Source organism: Fusarium fujikuroi, chromosome FFUJ_chr08, assembly GCF_900079805.1.
Source record: "Fusarium fujikuroi IMI 58289 draft genome, chromosome FFUJ_chr08".
NCBI lineage: Eukaryota > Fungi > Ascomycota > Sordariomycetes > Hypocreales > Nectriaceae > Fusarium > Fusarium fujikuroi.
This window is the reverse complement of record NC_036629.1, coordinates 3,085,211-3,109,646: the sequence shown is the minus strand read 5'-3', so window position 1 is coordinate 3,109,646 and position 24,436 is coordinate 3,085,211. Positions and strand designations below refer to the sequence as shown.

Genomic DNA, 24,436 nt, shown 5'->3' with positions numbered 1-24,436 from the left:
TGTACAATCCGCTCAGAGGAGGGAGGATCCAGGCTCGGACTCGCGAGCTCCCATCAACGAGCCTACGCAGTATCCCTGAGTTTATGGTCCCCCATTGTTGCTTCACTTTCTTCAATATTCCTTCCGGATCGAGTTGTTCCACAAAGCTTCGCAGAAGCTCTTCCGGTCCTTGAGCAGATTCCCTCGCTCATCTCTCCGCGATCAATCTTTGATCTCAACGCGCCGTCTGAGGTCCGTACACAAGAAGCGACTGTCTGATCCCCGTTTGTTGAGTAGTCGTCAACCGCGGGGGCGTTCTGAATGAACAAGTCTTTATTACTGCACTTCTGGAATGAGTTGAAAGTGGCTCAAGCGATTAGTACAAGAGACTTCAAGATGCGGAAGACAATTGATGTCCTGACATGAATTACATACCTCTTCTCGGCCCAAGACAGGTTCGGGCAAGATGCCAACAGTCAAATCTTTACCAGCACCATTCTTAGCAAGCACCTTGACCGAAAAAGCTCTACTGAAGCGTTCTTGGTGTACATTATAATGCTCGATTGTTGGAAGAACTCGTAAACTGTCAAGCTGCCCAAGAATGTAGACGTACAACGGCCCTCGACATCGCTTTTGTGTTACCGATGCTGGTAGTAGGAAGATATAACAAGGCGCAAACATGGGGATGGATGGAATCTTGGATACAAAGCACTAAATCTATAGATGCGTGAGTTGTGTCGACCTGGATGACTCGAGATGTCCCATTGTGGCGAGATTTTAGCAAAAGGAGAGCTGCAGGACAGAAGCTTATACGTGTTTTCATCAGGTGAGACTTCGTATGGATGGGAGTGCCCAGGGAGCCTGTGATATCGTTGGCAGGGAGTGTACACAAGCTGGTTATGTTGACAGCTGGTCTCAATTGTCGTGCAGTCAGTCAGGTCATGTTGTGTGAACAGCAGCTTGCGCTCAACAGCGAGCTGACTTACAGGGCCTTTAGTGGGCTTGCTGGTGGTCATGCTCTGAAGCATCAGGATTGGCTTAGCGCCAGGCGATTGACCAACCATTTGCCATGCTGATTTCTTGGCATACCTCGCACCCTCCTCGATCTGTAACCTCAACAAGTGATCTACCTTAGGTATCAACAATGCATCGGTCCAATTTCCAGCTTCACCTAACTCAATGCTTTTCAACCATCATCGTCTTCGCCTTGTCTCTCTGAATGCATTTCTCCAGCCGGCAACAGATCTAAATAATAATAAAAATAAAAAAAACAGCTGACCCAATTTAGGATAAGTTCGTCGGGATGGTCGGATCCGGGCTTGTCACTCCGCAATTCGGGGCCGTTTGTGGCGAAACTCTGCTTCACGCCACCTGCATGATCTGCCTAACTGGAGTCGTTTTGGGTAGCATCTTGATTCCTGTTCCTGAAGCTAAACCGTTTTGTTGAAACAGACTTTATTAGTGCATGAAGTTTATGATAACTACATTTGAGTAAGTCTAAATTTAGAGACACTTGATGCTCGGGAGGAAGCAAATATGCACTACATTGAGGGTATGATTGCAATGGCCCCTCTTGGTGTTGCAAGTACTTGACCGCCTCAGATGGACAGCCGCAGAGCTCGCGACCCAAACAAGATGTCGTATCCGGAAACTAGTTCGGTCGATGTTTGTGCAGGCGCATGTGGCCATCACTCAATGTAGTTATTGAGATGTCTTTGAGCGAAGGCGTCACGGTGTAGTCATACGGTGGTGGCATTCGGGTTAAATACCAGGCACTGGATTACATCAAGACTGAGGTCATCACATACGAGGCCACTGACTACTGCTGGATTTTTCAAGCCCATGAATACAACTAAAAATCTACCGGTGATGATCCCTGCAGACCGACATCATCATCGATGGCGCTTATGCCGCATCTGCCGTTCTGACCTCGCCCTTCGAACCCCGGATAAAATAAACAGAAAAGCCCGGATCGACTTTCACCCAACCTCCCTCCTTAGACATGCCCAACCAAACTCCGCCTTGACATTTCTTCTGGAATGCACGATCACAATTTCTCCAGTGGATGGTTTGACCAGTACCCTTGATTTCATCAGTGCTCTCTTCTTTCGTGGCTGCGTCAAAGGCTTCCTGGTCAAATGGTTGAACCTCCTGTCAATTAATGTTAGCTTCACTAAATACCGATATTTGACGGACAGTTTTTACCATGGCTGGTTGTTGATGTTCTGTTGGTGCACGCGTGCTCGAGAGGGGTTTTCAAGGTTACATCCCCGCACCTAGGGCCCGTGACCGATCACGTGAGAAATAATGACATGGCTCATAAATCGACTAGATATCGGGTAACCTTTCGTTGAACTGGAATATGATGAATCTTTAATCGTCAACTCGCGATAATGTAAGCACCATAAATAGATAGATTTAGGAGTGCGTTTATCTATTTGAGCATGTGTTATAATTAATCTAGTCTTTCTGTCATAACTGAAGCAACACCTTGCTAATAAAGCAAGACAGTCAATGATCAACGTTTCTTACCGGGTTTTTCGTCTTGGTTCAATCCCTTCCAAAAAAAAAAAAAAAAAAGGGAAGAATTGTTTTGCTGAGTTATGGAACCAATGTCTATGAATGCCTAGAGTTGCCTGCCTCGCTACCTTAGCAATAACTTGAGTATAGTTAAAATCCGGCCCTTCACGAGCTCAAAGCTAAACATATGGCTCGTGATCCCATTCTTCTAATTCCTTTGTATAACAGATCCAGTACTTGTCCGGATGCTGCTGCGCTTTGAGCCACATGTCCCGGAGACTCACCCCTTCCCAGCGAGCAGCATAGAACCAGGAGTTAAGCGACCATTTCGCCACCTTGACGCGACCTTGGTACGTCTCCCCATCGACGACCGTCTCTTCTTCTGAACCGTCCCAGTCTGCGTCATATGCCCAAACCCAGCAAGGATCATAAAAATCACCTTCCTCAATGTTGAGATTGCCGGAAACGAATTCGATAGGAATGACAATGAAAGTATTGCGTAGAATTCCAGGGGACAGCACAGTCTCATTGTCCTCTGTGCCCTTCCTCTTTCTCTTCTTCTTCTTCTTTTCATCCTCTTCGGTTTTGGAACGATTCTCCTGGCAGTATTTTTTGAAGTGCCTAATAAGTAATTAGTCAGTCTATTGTTCTCAGTTCGAGGATTCTTTAACTTACTTTCGAAGGTCCTCATCCTCAGTCATGCTCTCATCAGGAGAGAATACAGGCCAATGCTCAACTGAGAGCGAACTCAACTTCATCCAGTTGTCTCTACCTTGACAATGGATAGAAGCCCAGGTTACCCTCAATGGCGAACAGGTATTCCTAATTCGACTCCAAACTGAGTTCCAGTTATAGCGCGACTGGTACACCTCTCTGGACCTGTAATAGACAAATCCAAATTCTTCTCCAGTCTCAAGGACCTTCTGAATCCAAGCTGGTGGTGAAGGAGATACCTGTTTCCAGAGTCTTTGCAGGGCTTCCGTATATATTCGCTGTTTCTCGAGTCTTTCCACGAGTTCGTCGTATTTCCCCTGTTGCAAGAGTTTGTCTCTGAGTTCTCTTTCTTCCTGATCTGGCTCGTCTCGTTCCTCTGCTGAAAGACGTTCGATAGCAGGAATCATCCATTTGGCATTTCTCCGACCAATCTTAAGGTCCTTGTCTCGCACAAGCTCTCTGGCTTGCTCGGCAGGAGTTTGAAGCTCCTCTTCTCGAAGGCGTGACTCGTAGATTTCCTGTAGTGTAGCACTGCTCCCATCAACGTAGCACACGTCGCAGTAGACTAATTTCCAGGCGTCTAAGCAGAAAGGATCCATGTGTTGATCAAAGAGTGCGATTCTGTGGACCAGGGTCGAACTGCTGTCTGCAATTCTGTTCGTAATGCGTCTTATCATCATGCACTCGTCATCATAGTAGGTTGTTCGGCCAAGCAGGGCAGACTCCAAATAGTGATTTTCTGTAATCTCGGATATACTTTCCAACGCCATTTGGACGAGATCTCGCCCCGCAATAGCCTCTTCTCGCCTCCGGGTATCCTCCTCCCTTTCAATGATTATCCTAACTCTATCGCATTCTGATTCTGGAAGATGTTGCATGCGTTCGCGGCGCTCTCGAGGCCCGAGATGCAATATGCTCCTGTAGAACTCCAAGTTTGGGTCCATTGTGGCAGGGACCATTGGTCAGGGGTATTGGTGAAGATGAGGTTTTGAGTGAATTGTGAGGGAGGGGGACGTGAGCGGGCGGACAAGTGGTACGTTTTATTCAATTAGCAAAAAACCCCACCCACTCACTCCATGGATCAATGGGCCTCATGACTAATTTAATTTGGTTGAAGAATTTTTCGTTCCCCACTTCTGTAGCATCCGATGTCATCAGAGCAGAAAGAAATTGCTTCTTGCGAAGTCTACTGTGCCTGGAATACAGACACAGCTGATGACCATGTAACATACTCTGCTAAAGATTCTAGACTAAGTTTACTGAAACATGAAGATGGGGTCGAATACATCAATGAAAGCAGCGTGCAAGCTTTGATGCTTTTTGGCGTCTTCCAGGATTTTCTTTGCTTCCTCCCGGAGGGAGACAGCCTTGGACTGCAGCCCTGCCGCCTTGCCATGAGCTGCTGCGACTGCCGCTTCTCTCGCGTTATACTCAACGAGCCATTTTTTCACCATCTCATCGGCACGATATTTTACCCAGTCTTTGGTCCACTGTTGCATCAGCCCAGTCACATCCCGCATGAAAATGGTCCACATTTTGGAGAGATTCAAAACTGGAGTTTTGGGATGTTCCTTTCGGTAGAGCTCCTCAAAGTCGTCCAGGAAATCCTTTACGTCCTTATAAGAAGCCTGGAGCTTCTTCTTTACGGCTGGTTTTGTGAGGTAACCGAAGACCTGCTCAACCTGTTGAGTGTATTAGTATGGAACGTGTTCGACTCTACAATTGATGGGAATGTTGACTTACTAGCTGAAGCTGTTCAAATGCGTGTAGGGCGGCTTTCTTCGTTAAAGAAGCATACCGTTTGTTCCATTTGCCGTTTGCTACAGGCTCATTGAAATTCCAAATCTAGCGACAGACCGAGATGTTAGAAAAAGAAAAGGCAGCATGGCAGTATCGTAATAGAAATAACTCACCCTAGCCTTATGACCGTTAAACTTGGACTCGGTGTTGACCATATGAACGGCATTGTTTATTGAGCCAAGCAGTGTGAACAAAGATACCCTAGGGGTATCTGAATATATCTTATTCCACGCTGGGAAGCCCTTCTCAAACTCTACCATCCACAAGGAACAAGGCAAGTCGGCAAACTCTTTGGGTTTAACTGGTGCTTTAATCAAGATGTTGAAATCGGTTCTGCGGTCCTTTAGTTTCCTCTTGACGCCCATTGAGTATTCGATAAACATGTTGATTGTTTGAAGCTCCAGAATATGCTCAGCTGTTCGCAGTCAGTCACCGTGATGATCGAGCAGAGACGGACTCTTGTTACTCACAAACCCATTTCTTGCCATCGTTTGGTTTGCCGTCATCCTCGATAGTGCAAGAGAAGCAATCACCGTTATAAGTGTTGACATAATACATTTTGTGATCGCCGTTGAGATTGGCCAACGCTTCTCCCTTGTCTCCATTCCTGTACGGCTCTGATTTATATTCGTAAAATGTCGTCTTATCGGGACATAGAGCTTTGAAGGGACGGGGTTTTCCAGTTCCTGGAGCCCTCTCCTCAAGGGCACTGTCCTCACTCCATTCGGATGACCATTTCATTTCGTTGAATGGGAATATCAAGTCGCTGATACCGCCAAGTTCGCCAATATGGTCAAAGATGTCCGCGACTTCAGAAGTATCTGGCTGGTCGCGTGGATCTTCCAGCGATCCAGGATCGTAAGTGTCGAGCGATGGGATGTGGCACATGAGGAGATCCGTTGAGCTCCCTGTGCCCTCGTCTTTCTCTTTGGCCAATTCCTCTTCTGCATCCATATTGCAGACGAAGTTCCAGGCTGCCAACAAAGTCGAGACATCGTCTCTGAGCTCCCACAGCCTTCCTGCGATGTAGGCGCCAGTAAGATGTGGCCAAATGGGGACGAAATACTTGGTTATCAGCGCCTGTATCTTCCTAGTCGCGCGGGAGCTCTTTGGAAGTTCCATAAGCTTTTGGACTATTAGTACGATAGCCTTTGAAGGAGGCACTCTATGAAGGCCTTGACGTTTGGCAAAGCCAGACAACTGCTCACTAGCATCCTGAGCGATGTTGTCTAGAGAGCGCGATGAGAGCTTGTCCCCTTCGAGCCCAGTCAGATTGGCACATGTCGGATGTTCGGTCCATTCTTTGATCACGGCTTCCATGTCGTCATCATCGATATCAGTGAAGTCGTAAGAGGCTGTAATGTCGCAACAGTAGGCCGAAGTACCTTTGCCGCACGCGTTTTCTTTGGAATCCAGAGTCACCTTGACCATGCCTTTAGGACAATTACTGTTGCATGTACCCGTCGAGGCAATATCTTTGCGGCTCATGAAGTGGTTGTCCGACCATATGCAATTGGAGAAGTGCGGCTTGGTCTCGTCTCTGGTATCTTCGCAGAGTGGCCTCGATCCCTGCTTACCTTCGCTACTATAGCATGATTGGGCTCCACTACCGCTCCAACTCTCAACAAAGGGTGAATTGAACTTGCTACTCCACCCGCATAGCTTTTGTCCAACATCGGTAGCGCACTTAGACTCCTTGCCATACCATTTGTACTGACGATAGACATCTAGAGCCTTGGTGTCGCCTCTGCAGCAGGCGACCTGGGCTTTGCCGCTATCACATGTAAGTTTGAGTGACGCCACCTCAACCATATTGTCGTACGGACATCCAGGGTTGCAGGCTCCATTGTTGTGGAAAAGCCACTGACAGAAGGGCTCATCTTTTCCTGGACAGCAGAATGTCCGTGAACCATTGCCGTTGCAGCCAGTCCTGTCCGTCATGATCTCCTTGGGGCTGGTTCGGTAGGGATCTTTCCTTGGTACTGTTGTCCATCCGCTTGGACATGTTTCTCCGCAGTTTGTCCATCGGCATTGCTCGTCGCTGACATCGGCATTGGCTTCGCTCTCTGTGGTCTCAATAAAGACACCCCCTCCAAGTGACTTGGTGCTGTTGAACGTGGTGATACCCTTGGACTTGTATCCCGTTGCCTCCTGCAGTTGCTTCGAGAACTTGCCATCAGATGTGTCTTGGCTAATGGCCCAGACCATGGCGCCACCAAGGCACTGACTGCGAGCAAAGTCCAGTTTGAGCTTCCAGGTGTCGACATCATCGTAAGTCAGCCATGTAGTACCAAACTTGAGAGTCTTGACAGCGGCAGTCTTGTCCAGATCTCCTGATCCAATCTTGCCCCCCAGCTTGCGCATAATCTCAGGGTTGGACATGACACCGACAGCGTCAGTGCAGGGCTCCGCAGGACCACCTGCATCGAAGAGACAACCGGGAGACATGCAGCTGCTGCTGGATGCGGTAAAGGTGCGTGCATAGAATGCGAGTCCCATGTTGACTTGATCAGGGTCGACATCGTTGCGCCAGAGCAGATCGAAGGCCTCCTTGATCTCCGTCAGGTTGGTGTGAGAGTTGAGATGGTTGCCAAGCCATGACTTGGGAGTATCCCAAGCACCATGGAAGTCATACGACATGACGTTGAAGTGGTCAACATACTTGGATATCTTCTCAAGATCAAAGTGCTGGAGATACCAGTAGGAAGCAGGGATTGCGATGCTTAGACCATTACGCTCTCCGCTCTGCTTGAGGGCACTCTTGATGTTGCTCAGGAACTTGGGAAGATTAACAAAGTCTTCCTCTCGTCCTTCGCGATCATCGGCAGCCGGGTATTCCCAGTCAATGTCGACACCATCAAAGCCGTAAGTAGCCATGAACGAGATGAGCGACTTAATGAAGGTCCTCTGGTTTGCATCAGAACGAGCAATGTCAGAGAAGGTTGTAACGGTCGGGCCTGGGTCATTGAAGGCCCAACCGCCAATGGCGATAAAGACCTTCAACTTGGGGTCGATCTTCTTCTTGCGTGTCAATTCGCGGTATAAAGCTGGATCTTTGCTGGACGCTGGTACGATCTGGAAGGTCTTTGGGTCGATGCTGGCAAAGGCAAAGTTTATGTGAGTGTAGACGCCGTCGGGGATGTTGGAGGGCTTGAAGCTGTCGCAGGATCGTGTAGAAGCCCATCCTTCGATGTATCCGACTACTCTTCGCATGGGGCCCTTTGCAGAGCAGGATGGACGATTGACGGTCTTTTTTCCGCAGAAATCCTTGGTAGTACCGCAGTAACTAGTGATGTCAACTTTGAAGCAACTGCAAGCCGTCTGTATCAACTTACCCATGCTTCGAACAGCAGACATTGAGTGGACACTTGGTATGGTTGGCAAACTTTGTGCCAAAGCCGCCCGGATCACACTCACCCTTGGCGTCACAGCCAGCAACGCAGTCCTTTCCACAAACTCGCCAAGGTCAACAATACGATACAGCCATCACAAGAGTTGCACTTACAGTCTGGGCCTAGTCCGCAATGACCATACTTGGAACAGCATGCATTGCCTTTGCACGGGTTGCTCTTGTCGCACTCGAGCTTGAAGTCGCAAGTGCTCAGACAGCCTTTGCCGCAATGGTCCTTTGTAGTACCGCAATAGCCTGCACTACTACAGCAACCAGTTGCGCAGAGCTTCGTCTTGCTGCATTCGGCTGCAGATACAGCGACTGAGAAGAGTAGAACAGTGAAAAATAACAGCATTAAAAGCCGGTAAGGACGTTTCGTCAACATCATGGTTGCCAGAATACTGACCAGTCTGGTCGGGTAACGGATGATCGTAGATTGAAGCAACAATGAGTGTAGTTGGTAAACTAAAAAAACAGTAACACAATCTGGGCATGCAATCTACTGGGCGGCTTGAAGTCCAAAAGACAGAAGCTTCCTTGTTCACATGCAGTTCGGGTCCATCGGAGTTTGTTGGTATTTCGGAGATTTCCCTTTGAGACTCTCTGCCAACAACGAGCCACTTTTTTGTCATATCACCCGCCTCGCTTAAAGTCTTTCCCCATATCTGACTCGAACTCTGGGTCGTATTCTAACTTGGAACAGACTGAACAAGGTCGATTTGGCGGTAAGAAGGGTTTCTTTGCCAAGGCCCGGGCCGTTTATGGACCCCTAATTTTAAAGCATCAGGCTGCGAGATGTTATAATAGGGCAACTTTCTCTTTTGATGGTCAACTGTGTTGGTTCTGTATGTTATTCAGTCTTGGCAGCCTAATTGGGTTTGGATTCTCAGGGTCCAGTGGCCAAAAGTCTTTCAGCTCATCCACTTTTGATGCACGTCTTGATCCACCCTTCTCCATATATCTTCTCCAAGAAACCCTGCAAAGTCCGGCGGGAGCCGAGAGTCAAGGCACAATTCTGGAGAACGGAATCCATCCGAGGTGATAATTTGGTAACTGAATCGTGCACTTGGACCTTTTGCAACAACCACCCGGTGACTTGCTCGGATTTCTCGCAAAGGGAAATCTCCGAACGGCAGTTGGCCAAGGTCCGCCTCTCTAACATTGCACTCTAGAGATAGTTTAAGGTTACCTGCTTTGATCTTGGTCCTCATTCACTCTTCAAGGCCCTTCTTTACAAGAGAATAGAGCAAAAACCGGTCATTCGTTGTTCAACCCTATCTCACGATGTGGTTACAATTCTTCTTATTGTTGCTTTACATGCCCTTTTCGGTTCTTGCCGTGGGTCATCATCACTCTCATTTGCATTCTCACCACAAGCGCGCCTCCAACAGCTCGTCTCACGACGCGTCGAGCCTTGATGCTGCTCGTAAGCTCTTGGCCGCTGGGCAAGCTGCCATGGCCCATGCCAACCGCGCCATCATTGCCAACCCTCGTCCAAACCGTTTGGAAGTGCTCAACTCTACAGAAATTAGAAAGACTGAGAAGGCACCTCCACCGTTGGACTATCGCAACAGCACTTCAAAGTCACTCAATGCTAGAGATTCAGGAAATGGAACATCCAAAGATCTTCGCTATTCTGTTCCAGAGGAACTCATCAAAGCTGCCCGCCTTCTTTCGGAGAACTGGAAGCCATCTGCTAACGACCTCGATGGTGGCTACGCGGCTGACGTTCAACACTTGAAGGACACCTTCTTGTACAAGAACAATGACACCAACATGATGCCTCCCATGCTTCAGTACGACTCAGGCTTGATCAAACCTGTCCTCGAGCCGCCGTCTGCATTTCGATACAGTGAAAATGAGACTGATGTCCCTGAGCATGTAGTTGACAAGGACAAGAACCTACACAAGAGAGCTAGTTCAAACTGGTGGATGGCTACAATCTCTCAGAGGGGTTCCAGCCCTTTTGCTCCGTCTGGCTATCAAGTCTGGCGCGATGTCAAAGACTTTGGTGCCAAAGGCAAGTGGACCTCGACATAGATCGAGCCTCGGAGCTCTGTGTATCTTTCTAACTGCGACATAGGCGACGGAGTTGCTGATGATACAGATGCAATTAACAAGGCCATCTCGAGTGGTGGTCGATGTGGCGGGGGAAAGTGCACAGGAAGTACGATCTACCCAGCAACTGTATACTTCCCTCCTGGTACATACAAAGTCAGTTCTTCTATCATTCAGTACTATAACACGGAAATGGTTGGTAACGTAAGTCTTATCCTGTGCCCATCTGTTCCCGACCTATCTCACAACTACAGCCACTCGATCTTCCTACCATTATCGCGGCACCAAGCTTTGTTGGTCTCGGTGTTATCACTTCAAACGTAAGTACTATGGACAGTTTTATGGATTGCGTGAATCTAACCCGATACTCAGGTTTATACGGGAGAGACCTCTGAATGGTAATATGTCCTATACGTATGCAAGTCGCAGGCTAACATTGAACCTTAGGTACCTGAATCAGAACAACTTTCTTCGGAGTGTCCGCAACTTCATCATTGACGTCCGCCCAACACCTGCCAACGCGCAAGTCTGTGCAATTCACTGGCAAGTTGCGCAAGGCACTTCACTCGAGAACATCCACTTTTACATGACAAAGTTCAAGGATGACCCCAAGACAACGCAGCAGGTAAGTGCTTCCAAGAAGCTTTGGCAATAGCAACTAGCTGACGGTAACTCCAGGGCATCTACATGGAGAACGGGAGTGGTGGCTTCCTTTCCGACTTATACTTTGTCGGAGGAAAGTTCGGGTGAGTTGATTAAATTAATCTACGTGGCTTTGATCCCTCTTCACTAACATTTGGATTACTAGAGCGTACATGGGCAATCAGCAGTTCACGGCCAGTGGTCTTTACTTCGAAGAGGCCGAGACGGCTATTCAGATCCATTGGGATTGGGGATGGACCATGCAGAACATTGTCGTTGACAACTGCAACACTGGTCTCACCATTGTTGGTGGCGCAGGAGGGGTAAGCTCTCTCAACTATAACCTTGCTTACAGATAGATGCTAATAATCTAGCCTATGAGTACTGGTCAGGGAATCGGCTCTCTTCACTTGACCGACCTACGCTTCCATTACGTCAAAGTCGCAGTCTCAACCTCTGTCATGTCCGACAACTCAACCGCTTTGCTACTCAGTAATTCGGGCTTTTACAACGTCGACACCATCGTCAAAGACACCTTCAAGAACCAGGTGCTGCTTCGTGGCGGGAAAGGAACTGTGAATGTCGACACTTGGGGTTTCGGCAGAGTCACCAGCGCCAACGGTACGACCGCCTTCCACAATGGAGCTAATCTCGACAGCCCAGTGAGAAACGATTCCCTCGTGACTGGCGGACGAAAGCAGTTCTTCACTCGGCGGCGTCCAAAGTATGATGACCTAGGCTTCAGTCAGATCCTCGATGCGAAAGCGTATGGTGCCAAGGGTGATGGCAAGACTGATGACACAGCTGTTCTGAAACACCTCTTTTCGGCTGCCGCCAACATGTCTGCGATTGTATATGTTCCATTTGGTGTATATATCATCACAGACACTGTTGAAATTCCAGTTGGTTCGCGGGTTATCGGGCAGGCTTGGCCCCAGATCATGGCTACTGGCTCCAAGTTTGCAGACGCCCTCAAGCCTCGTGTCGCAGTTCGTGTAGGCCTTCCAGGCCAGGTTGGTGTTGTCGAGATCCAAAATATGATGATGACGGTCAAGGGAGCTACGGCTGGTGCCATCATGATGGAGTGGAATGTACACGAGTCTGGCCAAGGCTCGGCAGGTCTATGGGGTACGTTGCCCTTCCCATAATGAAATTCTTGAATATCTCGGCTGACATTCTTTTCTAGATACCCACTTCAGAGTTGGAGGTGCCGCGGGAACAGATCTCACAGTCAAGGACTGCCCCAAGCTATCTGGAAAGGTCAATCCAAACTGTGTCGCCGCGTCCCTTATGCTTCACCTGACTCCCGACTCTTCCGGTTACTTCGAGAACGTCTGGATGTGGACAGCAGATCATGACTTTGATACTGCCGACCAGACCCAAGTTGACATCTACGTTGGACGAGGGATGCTCATCGAGAGCAAAGGTCCAACATGGCTGTGGGGTACATCCGTTGAACACTGCGTGTTGTACCAATACCAACTATCTAGTGCTCAGAACGTTGTTATGGGCCTTATTCAGACCGAAACTCCCTACTTTCAATCCTTTCCAGAAGCGCCAGCGCCTTTCAAACCAGGCGCTTTCCCTAACGATCCTGAGTTCCACAACTGTACCAAGACCTCCAAATCTTGTGCTATGGCCTGGGCTTTACGCATCATTGACTCCTCGGCAGTCCACGTTCTGAGTGCTGGTCTTTACTCCTTCTTCAACCGTTACGACCAGACATGTCTGAACTCTGGGAGGCACGACTGCCAGGATAAGATCTTCTATACGGAGCAGAGCTACGATGTCTGGGTCCAGAATCTCGTCACGCTCGGCAGTATCGAGATGGTCAGTCCCCTCAATGGAGTTCCCACGCTGGGCAAGCCAAACAGAAACGGGTTTGCTTCTTCGATTCTGGCTTGGCTTGGAGGTTCGAAGAACATCACTGGACAGCGCAACTTCGAGGGCTACAGGATCCATTCCGAAAACACGCTTGACATTGACAGATTCCCTGAGGCCTGCCAGAATGCGCTTACTGCTCTGGTGCGATGCGACAACTATACAGATGAATGGACGATACCCTCATACCATGGAATCCTCCCCAGGGACGTTGATGTCGAGTCTGTCTGCGACCAGGGCTGTGCACGATCTATATCGGACTGGCGCTCAGCTGTTGATACCTACTGCGGTAATGCTACATGGCATAATGGTGCCGCAGCAGGTGTCTTGGGTTCTTTTGTCTCACAGGGTATCAACGAGACATGCCAAATCGACAAGAAGACTGGTAAATACTGCAACGGTAAATATCTTCAACACCTCGTTTTATTTGTTGCTGTCCTAACATGCTGCAGATATCATCTACAACTTCACACTTTCTGAGAGTATCGACAAAATGCCAACCAACGAACTATGTTCCGACTGCTACGTCGGCCGGCTCAAGATGATGCAAGCCAGTCCTTTCTCCTACTACAACAGAGACCCTTTTTATGAGGATGCTCTCAAGAAAGCAGTCAAGCGATGCTCCCTGTCCAACGTACCCACTACCACCAAAGATTCTCCCTTTCCATCAGAAACCTCCGAGCCACCCTTTTGTCTTTCTGAGGTCACGCACACGACCAAAGCCGGTGACACCTGTGACTCTCTAGCTCTCAAGTACAGCGTCTCTTCCGCAGCCATCTTCATCGGTAACCCAGCTATACTCAACTGCACCGACATGGTGGAGGGCGTGTCTATCTGCCTGCCGCTCCAGTGTAAGACATACAAGCTGCAGGAAAGGGACACGTGTATGTCAGTCGCCTATTTCGCAGGCATTCAGCAGGATGACATCCGTCTGCTCAACCCCTGGGTTCATGAGCTTTGTGGGAATCTCCAGTCCGCCACTAATATTCTCGGTAGAGTCATCTGCATTACGCCACCCGGCGGAGAGTATGATCACGACGTCAACACCACTAATTCAGACCCGGCATACTCTGAGTACGCTGACAAGGCTGTTCCTCCTCCCAGTGGTGCTACTCTCGCTACAAATACGACTGAAGGCTGCGGGAGATGGTATACAGTTCAGAAGGGTGATGACTGCGCTCGAGTGCTAGTCCAGTATCACATCAGTCTTCCTCTCTTCATACAGGCCAATCCTTCAGTTTCTGAAGGCAGCTGTACCGCGGATCTTGTGCCAGGTCGAACGTACTGTGTCGGTCCTACCAAGGAAGTCTTGACACAAAAGCTTAAGCCCATCCCTCCGCATACACGTTTCGGTTGCTTTGCCCGCGAGGCGGATACTACCAATCGCTCAGTCCTGACTCTAGCCGACGCACAGCACGTCAAGCCCATGTCCATCGTGGCTTGCCAGTCTTACTGTTTACTACAGGGTTGGACCGTTTGGGGAATCCAGAACGGCGACTCGTGTTTCTGCGACAATCAGCTCCGTATGGATAGTCAGATCATTGACGATTCCAAGTGCAACATCCACTGCAATGGTAACACTACAAACAGTTGCGGCGGTAAGGATGCTATTGAAGTGTTTGGGGATCAGGATATGTTGCGTGTTCAGTACGCTAGTCTGGGCTGCTACTCGTGGAGCAAGCAGGCTATACGTGGTACTACAGGTGGCGACACTATAGAGTCTCCCGATGAGATGTCTGTTGACGCGTGCGCAAGTCTGTGCACCGTGACTAAGAAATCTGACTTCTTTGCTCTCTGGGAGGGCAAACTCTGCACTTGCGGAAGGGAAATGACACCTGGCGCTAAGACGACTAGTATGGATGAATGCAATGTAGCATGTAGCGGTCAGCTAGGGGACATCTGTGGTGGAAAAGGAGTGGCTGAGGTCTTTACAACCAAGACCAAGAATGTTGTAGCTAGCTAAGAACATCATCGCTTCTTTTTGCAATACTTGACTCATGAGGTCGTCCCTTTTACACCTTATGACATGCTCTGAGTGAGAGTTGGCTATTATGAATGCAATGGAACATGAGCTCATAGTAGTGAAACATTGTCGTAGCTCTTTACATTTTGAACATGAGGTCAGCCCACTGTTATTCTATTGATACAACAGAGGAGCTCTTTGACCTCGAGCGGGCCAAAGACCTTAACTATGTGATAGAGGAATGGAACTGGCCGTTTCAATGGGACTTGGCCTCGGGCAGACGCGGAACGGCCGCTCTTACGCAAGACCCAACGATATTTCCAGACAGAAGCTTCATAAAGTCGCAAATGTTTGATGTAAACAATATAGCTGGCGGATAATGCTTTTACTGCTCCCGTTACCTCATTGCTCAAGCTGGGCCACTGTTGAGACAAGGTCCTGTCTGATATGCTATTATGCTCATATCAAACATACGGCTCATGATCCCAATTCTCCAGGACCTTTGAATAGCAGATCCATAAATTGTCCTCATCCGTCTGCGCCTTGAGCCACATATCTCGAAGACTTACGCCCCCGTCCTCCCAACGGGCGGCATAAAACCAACCTCCAAGTGCATAGAGAGGTACTTTGATGCGGCCTTGGTATTTCTCACCGTTGCATATGGCTTCGTCCGAAGCGCTATCCCAATCCGCATCATATGCCCAGACCCAACATGGATCCAGATCTTCATCGTCGGGATCATTGGGTATTTGCTCAACCGGAACAACGATAAATGTGTTCTGTAAGATCCCAGGAGACGAAAGAGATTTCCTGTGCTCACAGAAATGTCTGCTAAATGATCAGTACGATTTACATTTCAGTTACTCAACGTCACTTACTTGCGAAAGGCATCTTCTTCGGTCAAGCCTTTGTAAGTTGGCGGAACAGCCCAGTCTTCCGTCTGCAACGCTTTAAGTTCATCTACCTTCCCTTGGCAATGGATGCTCGACCAAGATTGCTGAGGCATATCCGTGATCATGATCCACGTGTCCTCCCATGTATGGCCATACTTCTCTTCGACTTCTTTTGATTTGTAATAGGTGAAACCCCATGGTTGTTGGGCATCCAGGATATGCTGAATCCAGATTGGTGGCGGGTGGGATACCTGCTTCCAGAGCTCGTGCAAAGTGTCGCTGAAGCTGTCCTCAATATGAGACAATTCCTCATCAGAAAGTCGCCCAAGGGCAGGAATCATCCACTTGGCATTCCTGCGAGCCAGCTTCATAATATCCCGTCGAGCGACTTCCCTGGCTTGTTCACTCCGGGTCTGCAGCTCTTCCTCTTGAAGCCGTGACGTGTAAACTTCAAGCAACGTTGTATTATTTCCATCAATATAGAACAAGTCGCAATAGACCAAGATCCAAGCATCCTTAGTTATAGGAGGATAGTAACCTTCATCGAAGCTTGCGACACTGTTGATCAAAGACTCGCCATTCATCCTCAGACCTTTTGAAATTCGCTTCACCATGCTGTTCTCATCCTCAGGATAGCAAGCCCGTCCAAGCAGCGCATTTTGGAGAGGCGGGTTCTCCTGAATCTCTTTAGGATCGGTAAGAGCTAGTTCAACAAGATCCCGGCCAACGACTATTTCCTTGAGCCGTTGAATCCATTGTTCTCTTTCAACTAAAGTCTTGACTCGGATCAAGTCCTCTTTCGAAAGATGCTGCATACGTTGGCGGCGATCCTTGGGCCCAAGATGTAATATACTCCTATAAAGCTCGAGGTTTGGGTCCATTATCGCGGCCACATTAAGTTGTAAGTGGCGAGTTGCAATATTGAGGGATTTCACGCAGCGGGTTTTTTCTCTTCTTCTCTGTTTGCTCTTAGTTGTGTGGCGCACGGACCAGAACTGGAGCAGCTCGGCCCGTACACGGCTATTTTCAGATGTTGATTTCATTTACAACATATCAGCTCATTCGTTGTCATTTATGAGTAATTAAGAAGAAGCAAAGCATACTCTACCCACCTACTCAAGTGTATGCATATGTGTTATCAATATTCTTTCATTAAGCGGGGGATCTATGACATATATCCATGCTACTCCAGTATCCATCACAAGACTCCTCAAGCAAGCTTTGAAAGGCTACCACGTTATGTTCGCCAACCCGAGACTGCATCCTCAACCTACTTAATCTATTGGCTGGAGGTGACCTGAGCACACTCTCGAAACTGGTTAGTTGAGGTCTATCCCGAAACTTAGTTGAGCTTACTTAGATAGAGGAAAGAGTTGTATCTTTGCTCCTCGACCATCTCGCCAAAGTTCGTTTCATCCCGAATCCCTATTTGACTCATTGGGACTTGATGCAGTCTTTTCTTCTGTAAACGTTACATCGCACCGTGTACGTCTAGTTACACCTCGCCATCCGATTCATCAAGCAGTAGCTGAGCATCGAGCAGCTCCTTCGCCTTTACACGGAAGCTGCGAAGCACAGCAGCGAGAGATCCCTTCTTCGTAACCCACTCCCAAGGATAGGTGAGAACATATTTGGGCGAGGCGAGGCTGTGCGTCCAGCAGGGCTCAAGCGCATTAGCCAGGGCAATGTCTTCACTGGTCATCTGATCTGCGTAGGAATATGGGATATCATTGTGCAGCACGTAGAGGAGCTGTAGCTGTCGAGCGCGAAGGCGAGTGTTCTTTTCAGAGTTATATGGCATGATTGCGTTTTATTCTAGATGAGTAAGAGATGTTGTTGGTAATTTATTAGTGGAAGAGATTGTGTTGCAATACCCTGCTATATGTACTTTGTATATGATAGAATGTTTTCCATGAGTCTTTGGAGTTGTGTGAATATATCTCCTTTGTTTGAGAGGGGTAAATGGAAGTCACAGGCTTCACAAAGGCAGTACTTAACCTTAGACATTCACTTCGTCGTTTGCATAACTCTCCTTGTCGAATAGAAAAGTGTATTTGGTTCACTAAAAGAATTCAAAAGTCACGCCTGATTTTGTTTCCAATTCCATGAACAAAAGCGCTCTTTGATTCAGAGGTCGTTTTGTTTCGATGCACAATTAACGAAGCGGTACTGGAGAAGGAGCCATGACAATTGACCGAAACCACGTAGTTACTGGGACGGCCTTTTCAAGGGAAGTCTTGAAATCAAGTACTCTAATAATAATAAAATGGGAGTACAGCGCCTTTATTTTGGTGTTCCGGTACTGGTTGCGCCACATTTTAACCACCACACATCTGTCACTGACGACGGGGACATGCCCTAGACCACCATCAAGTTTGCTCCGCCCCCGGTGAAACTCCAGGCCGGAAATATCATCCCCAGCCTTTATCAAACATGCCAACTCAAGCTCTCACAACTATTCTAGCATTATAAACGTTCACAAATTAATTTCAAATCTCTCAATTTTATGCAATTATCTCTTTCATGGAGAAAAACCCCAAGAGGTGGTGCATAATCTTCCAGGAAGCTAAGCTTCAATTATAGTTACCCTTTATATATAACTTCTTACACTCTTCCTATCACTGTACCCCCTTTCGCTCCAAGCTCGTTTTCTTGCCCTATTCTCGTCCAATCTAGAAAAACATTGGCTTAATCAGAGCCGTCAGATAAACAAACAGTCCCACTCGCAACTTCTTCAAGGCGTCAAGACCATTCTGAATAAAGGATTCCTCAATCTTTCTTTCAATGATCCTCGCCAATCTGCGACGACGTTCCTTCTCAACAAGAGAGATTCGTCTGCTTCGCTCAACGACTGGGGAAATGACAGGTTGATTAACCACAGAAGTGTTAATCTCGAGTAAAAAGAACCTGGCAGTGTCCTCGGGCAGTGCGTAGATGTAACGAAAGTCATTGGGCCAAGAGGAATCTGGGCTCGTCAGACTGCAGTATAGTGTGTGACCTTGGCGTAAATACTCCTGAGGAAGCTTCTCAAAACCCTTGAACGTCGCAACGGTTTTCGTATTAGGAGGGGGATTGTCTTGGACATTTACTGGCAGATCCTCGGGGCATGGAACGGCAAGGTTAGTCATGCGATGGGCCATTTGGAGGATGATTTCTTCATCCAACCTAGCTAGACTGGCAGGACGTGCAGGGGCGAATATGAAGAGAAGCATTGTCAAGGTGATGACAGCCTTCCAATAGCGATTGATGAGCTGTCGTCGTGACAAATTCTGGGGGGTCGTCATTGGTGTTGAGCTCCTCATTGATGTTAGGTTCCGCCGTGCAAGTACTAAGTTTTCCTGGGACGGGATGGGGAGTTTCATAGCTCGGAGGGAGTGGAGAAATAGGCTGATTAGAAATATACATTTTGCTGGTGTGGATACAAGAACATGTACAACGATTCTAAGTCTATAAAATGGCTCGTTAATATGACTGGAACAGTTGAAGTCTTGTGATAATTAGACTGAGGATGGTGGGGTAGCGATGCGATTTATGAATTCAAGTAATTGAATTCCTAGTTCCGGACTAGACCTTCAATCAGCAGAATCCACGACGTTTGATTAAGTTGAAAGGCCAAGTCGTAACTCGGAACAAAGAGTTAAATTAACAATTTGTGGCTCAAGTTATTGTCAGGGTATACAGGTTATTTTTGTCAACTGGGCACAAAGAGCTCTTGGTTGAATCTATTAGTAAAGTCATTGACGGAGTTGCCGAGTGCAGAAGTTACAAAGAACTCAGCGCTTGGCAAAGACAATGGCCCTATTTTCGAATGATTTGAAGTTAGAAAAATTGAAGAGAGAGAAGGCTATTCATTCAATCGATTGTATGGCTATTTTATCGTGGTGAAGCCAGGGTTTTTCATACTGCGATGCGTGGAACTTCGATGCGTGGGACGGAAAATGGTAACGACCCCATGTCGCACTTGAGAACAAAGAATCCCAGAGCAAGATGGTAGTTGCAGATTTTGTCCGAGACTTGCCACCGAGACTGTCGCGCTCGGGAAGTAATGTTAAGATATGAAGAGAAATGGCATGGCATGGCAATTAGTTTACCAGTACAGCCATGAGCATGTTAATTTGCAGAGTGTTTGGGATGAATCAAGTGAATAGCTGAGAATCGTAGTAGCGGGATGAATATTAACCCGTCCCATGACGTCCGCCTGTGAATGCAGATCATCTGAGTAAGTGATGTAAAGAAGCTAGCGACGCAGTCGCTCGAGATTTACCACCACGGCATTCGGGAACGAAGTTTTCCCCTCCGTATTTTATTAAGTTCACCTGTACTTGCTATCACTCGTATGACGTAGCTCTTTCTTTCTGCGCATTTGGCCCCCATTCGTTACCTCCAGAAGTGTCTCTTGACAATGGCAAGGTCTGTGCAGAGTTCTCTGTCATTCTTTTACCGACTGGTCATCAGGTAGGGTCCTGCAGCTGATGTTTTTCGTAGCGGAAGATTTAGGGACTGCTTGCTATTGTGGTTGCTTTTGTTGAGCTAAGCGAGACAGCCATAATATGTTGACTGCTTTTCGCCCGGCCGTTTCTGATCTATCAATTTTGACGCTCTGTTGTTATCGCACTGTGAACTGCACCCAGCTGCCGTCTTTGCTGCGTGGTTCATGAAGTGTGATTGGCTGATAACCAGATTTCAGACACATACAGTTTATATCATTCTACAAACGTACTGTATGTCAAGATGTGAAGATGAGGAAAACGTTGACTGGTACTTTAGCACCTGATAAACAGTCTTGGTCTATTTCTCATGACGCTTTCTAAGAATAAATTTCATTCTATGGCTTGCGTTTATTAAAATAGAGTATACTTTTTTACTTGATTGCAGTAGCTGTGATAACAGCAAGTTCAAAGATGCCAGTCCACAGATGACATTTAGCAGCACCACCCGCCGAGTTGTGCACAAATTTCCTCAATGCTCTGAGTTTAGCTGCAGCGCTGACAAGACCTCGTAAACAAGACAGTGAACATCGCTTCCTTTTCACAAATCAGTGCTTTCACCCTGACAACCTGACCCTGGCAATATCCCTGCAACAGCCCGTCTGCTGCAAGCCACTTCTTCTTTTCCTATGAGATAGCCAATCATAAGCTCAGACGTGACTGTGTTAACTACAATTCACTGTGTTCAATTGCAAGCCACTCGCATTCAATGGTAATGCCAAGGCCGTGGACTTGCGTTCTTCAACTGTTACCGAAACCGATGAGCAAGCCACAAAGCACCCATTCCTCCAATGAATGCATTCGCTTTTGCCAAGAACCTGCGATAACTGTCAATAGTAAGCCTTGTACTGCTCTCGCACGTTTCCCAAGCTTCTAGAGAAGTTCCGTGCAGGGAAGCCAAATGGACCAGGGTACAGCATCTGACGTAACGGCTGTCTTTACCCCACGAGCGTGAGCCAGTCGTTCCCACTTATAAGGTTCTTCCATCCCTTCCAGAAAACTGCCTTTTCCAGAAACCGTTGCACTTAGACATTCGTCTGCTATCAACTTTCACTCTTCTTGCATTCCCCTATCCATTGACACGGAGTCTTTACTTGTCTTGACACCCCACTGCTTTTGCCCAACGCTCAGCTCCTCCCTTTGTACACTTTCCCTCTCTCCTTCTCCTACCCTCCACAATGGCAGTCCTTCCCCTTATCCCAGGCATAAACATCTCCATTCTTGTGGATGGCACGCCAGCCACAGAGCACATACCCGTTCCCGAAGATTTCCCCCCTCTCATTGATGCAACGGGTCATCAAGACGTCGAGCACAATAGATGCCACATTGAGTCCCAAGCTGGGAAACATTTTGCCATCCGCATTAAGATCTCATCTATATTCAAGTTCTTCCCGGGCGAAAACACTCTCATCGTCTCTATTTACATCGACGGCAATCCCTTTGATAATGTAGTTATCCCAAGAAGATACATTGTAAGCGCAGCGCGTGAAGACGAAGAGTACAACGAGGTTATTTCGTGCTGTCACCGCGAGTTTCCGGATGGCTCGTCAGAGTGTTACAAGCCCGTCTTTCGAGACATCAGACATCCTGGTAAGTCTACCACGAGACCCACGGATCACAGCATGACTAACGTCAACGCAGCGTATCAGACGGATGATGCCCTTTTCATCAGTGATGTTGAGAGTATCATGGCCTTGGGGAGCATCCAAGTCGCTATTGAGGTTGCGAGAGAAACCGGCCCTGGCGTGATGGGCAACGATGAGTTCAGCGACGATAAGGGCAACGAGACTCTCGTCATTGACAACGAGGTACTTCAACGCGATGGCTCCGGCCAAATCCACGCAACCACGTATGTTTCTGCTTAGAACGGCGTGTACTTGGCTAACATGTTGCAGCTACACCAGGACAAATGACACTCTCGACGTGGAGTACATTGCTGTTGATTGTGAGGACCACATCGGAAACTTCTTCTTCTACTATCAATCTGCTCGTATGTTATCTGTACTCTCCATAAAATCTTAATCGCTGACTTTTCCTAGATGCTCCCAGGGCTGCGTTCAACTTGCAAAAGAAATTCATAGACCGGAACGCTAATGAAATGGTCCATCTGCACTCACAACCCAGCAAGTCATACAAACTGAGTGACGTGCCACAAGACACTTTTTTTTGACAAACGATAGAGGATGGACAATGGCTCGTTGATGTAGGAAGTGAGGATGAAGGTGAAATGGGTTGTTGGATGTAAGCTTGGGTTTACTGTTAGAGCGGTGGATCTCTTTGGCTAAGCTGGTTACTGATTTGCTGGTTTCGTTTCCTTTTTTTCCTTCTGCGTTTTCTTTAAAATTGTCTTGGTACTTGATAAAATAGATCTCATAGCATGTGATAGAGGTTGGGTTTGTCGCAGGTCTCACAAATGCGATGATGTGAGTAACAGCTGTGACTATGACTACACACGTTTACCCTTCGCGAATTTAGACTTTGTACGACTGTTATAGATAGCTTGATATGAATTGTTACAGGCACAGCGCTTCCAGTAAGATATCTCGCTCTCAGCCTAAAGTAACATTGATATTGTCAGTGGCTCTAACCTAGTAACCTGAAGAAAATGTCGGAACAATCTAAGCACTTAATCTCTCTGTATCTGTATTTCTATGTTTCCCCATCCATAACGCCTGAAAATGCCATAAACCTCCCATCACCAAGAATCATCAACAAACCAGCTCGACTCCATAGTCTTGGGCGAAAAGAAGGGCGTTGGATCAATAGCCTTCGGGGCCTCTGTCTCTTGCACCTCAATGATGGCCTCCAGTTTCTCATATCTTCCCAAAAGCTCTTTACACATTCTGGTCCTCTCGCTCCATAAATACCGATCGTGTGTCGACGTTGTCATCTCGGCGCCCATCATCATCGGTATCGTGATGGGAGCAGCTAGTCCTCCCGTCAAAAGTGTCAAGACGGCTGCACCAGCTCCCAAGCGTGTGCGGTTGAGTTCCTTATTCCGACTGGCTTTTTCGACTCTCAGGACGGAGAATTGATCGAAAAGTTTCTTGCATATCTCATTTGAGGACGTGCCGACGAGGAGGAAAGCGAAGACGATAGCGAAGTCAATGTCGCTCCAGTATATGTTGACATCGTTCCATCCTTCACAAAGGGACTCGAAGCCTGTGTTTGGGGGGTTAGGAATATTTGCAAACAGCGTAGAGAGATTAATAACTTACATTTGTTGACCTTGTCAATATTGTTGTGCTTCTCCACGTGTCCAATGAATTGTACTCTGGAGATACTTCGAATCTGATCTTCATCCCATTGTTCTCCTTGACATGCCGATTGCCCTGGCTGATGGCTCCAGTAAAGCCCTGTTGTGAACTTTGCCAGGACGGTCTTACGGGAATACCATATGCTCTTGGGGACCAGACAGAGTTTCATTTCAACCTGGAAAGTGGACGGCGGAAGAATGGCCGGAAGAGATGTTGTCTGTGTATGGTCCCAGGTAATTACTTCACCAATCTCTACGATGGTGTTGGTTCCGAAATCGATGCCGGCGTCGTCATTGATGAGCGGCGTTGTGACGAGAATCGCTACCCATTCATCGGGTTTCGGCGCAGGCTTCGCTTTCTTCTCCTCAGAAACTGGCGACGCGACTCCGGACTGACCTAGAACCATAAGTTAACTCGGACTCTGCTTTAATGCTTAAACTGACTCACCGCCACTAATCTGCGCCAAGACCCAATTCACTACCATTAAAACTACAGCCCTCACCTCCGAAGACAAATGTCGAAACTTGGTCCTCGCAACTGCCAACTGTCTATTCCCCAGACTTCGTATCTTCTCAAATGGAGGTGTGATCTGCGGAAAGTCGATAGGAACAAAGTACTTGACCATAGCTGGCGCATTGTCCCATTTGTCATTCAGCATGATGACCAGATCGAAGCCTTTGGCCGTGAGCCAAGCTAGAAGAGGAATAACGGCTAGGTTTCTGTAGAACTGTAGCCATTCTGGACATAGCACGAAGAGTGTTGATGCGACGGAGACGACGACGACGAGTTGTTGTTTCACAACGGCGAGATCGTGCCGCCGCTGGAGGGGCAGCCGGGGCGAACTGTCCATG

General features: G+C 47.8%; 8 protein-coding genes; 2 read left to right on the top strand and 6 right to left on the bottom strand.

The window, feature by feature from the left end:
• Positions 1 to 2,678: 2,678 nt before the first annotated feature.
• Positions 2,679 to 4,157, bottom strand: FFUJ_12893 (uncharacterized protein; the record flags this gene model as incomplete). XM_023582552.1 has 2 exons in its annotated part: positions 2,679 to 3,120; positions 3,175 to 4,157. 2 exons carry the CDS (start codon positions 4,155 to 4,157, stop codon positions 2,679 to 2,681), a joined length of 1,425 nt encoding a protein of 474 aa, XP_023435073.1.
• A 312-nt stretch (positions 4,158 to 4,469) lies between these two features.
• Positions 4,470 to 8,792, bottom strand: FFUJ_12892 (related to chitinase; the record flags this gene model as incomplete). XM_023582551.1 has 6 exons in its annotated part: positions 4,470 to 4,895; positions 4,957 to 5,058; positions 5,127 to 5,428; positions 5,484 to 8,299; positions 8,349 to 8,469; positions 8,519 to 8,792. The coding sequence occupies 6 exons, from the start codon at positions 8,790 to 8,792 to the stop codon at positions 4,470 to 4,472; spliced, it is 4,041 nt and encodes a 1,346-aa protein (XP_023435072.1).
• An 896-nt stretch (positions 8,793 to 9,688) lies between these two features.
• On the top strand, positions 9,689 to 14,948 carry FFUJ_12891 (probable glucan 1,3-beta-glucosidase; the record flags this gene model as incomplete). XM_023582550.1 has 10 exons in its annotated part: positions 9,689 to 10,415; positions 10,488 to 10,666; positions 10,717 to 10,782; positions 10,835 to 10,860; positions 10,910 to 11,087; positions 11,141 to 11,208; positions 11,271 to 11,427; positions 11,479 to 12,232; positions 12,291 to 13,385; positions 13,438 to 14,948. The coding sequence occupies 10 exons, from the start codon at positions 9,689 to 9,691 to the stop codon at positions 14,946 to 14,948; spliced, it is 4,761 nt and encodes a 1,586-aa protein (XP_023435071.1).
• A 464-nt stretch (positions 14,949 to 15,412) lies between these two features.
• Positions 15,413 to 16,722, bottom strand: FFUJ_12890 (uncharacterized protein; the record flags this gene model as incomplete). XM_023582548.1 has 2 exons in its annotated part: positions 15,413 to 15,776; positions 15,827 to 16,722. 2 exons carry the CDS (start codon positions 16,720 to 16,722, stop codon positions 15,413 to 15,415), a joined length of 1,260 nt encoding a protein of 419 aa, XP_023435070.1.
• A 614-nt stretch (positions 16,723 to 17,336) lies between these two features.
• Positions 17,337 to 17,642, bottom strand: FFUJ_12889 (uncharacterized protein; the record flags this gene model as incomplete). The annotated part of the gene is made up of 1 exon (XM_023582547.1): positions 17,337 to 17,642. One exon carries the CDS (start codon positions 17,640 to 17,642, stop codon positions 17,337 to 17,339), a length of 306 nt encoding a protein of 101 aa, XP_023435069.1.
• An 871-nt stretch (positions 17,643 to 18,513) lies between these two features.
• FFUJ_12888 (uncharacterized protein) lies at positions 18,514 to 19,125 on the bottom strand (the record flags this gene model as incomplete). The annotated part of the gene is made up of 1 exon (XM_023582546.1): positions 18,514 to 19,125. One exon carries the CDS (start codon positions 19,123 to 19,125, stop codon positions 18,514 to 18,516), a length of 612 nt encoding a protein of 203 aa, XP_023435068.1.
• Positions 19,126 to 21,506: 2,381 nt separating this feature from the next.
• Positions 21,507 to 22,498, top strand: FFUJ_12887 (uncharacterized protein; the record flags this gene model as incomplete). XM_023582545.1 has 4 exons in its annotated part: positions 21,507 to 21,918; positions 21,970 to 22,177; positions 22,224 to 22,318; positions 22,368 to 22,498. 4 exons carry the CDS (start codon positions 21,507 to 21,509, stop codon positions 22,496 to 22,498), a joined length of 846 nt encoding a protein of 281 aa, XP_023435067.1.
• Positions 22,499 to 23,023: 525 nt separating this feature from the next.
• Positions 23,024 to 24,435, bottom strand: FFUJ_12886 (uncharacterized protein; the record flags this gene model as incomplete). XM_023582544.1 has 3 exons in its annotated part: positions 23,024 to 23,490; positions 23,547 to 23,981; positions 24,033 to 24,435. 3 exons carry the CDS (start codon positions 24,433 to 24,435, stop codon positions 23,024 to 23,026), a joined length of 1,305 nt encoding a protein of 434 aa, XP_023435066.1.
• Between the last annotated feature and the right edge of the window lies 1 nt (position 24,436).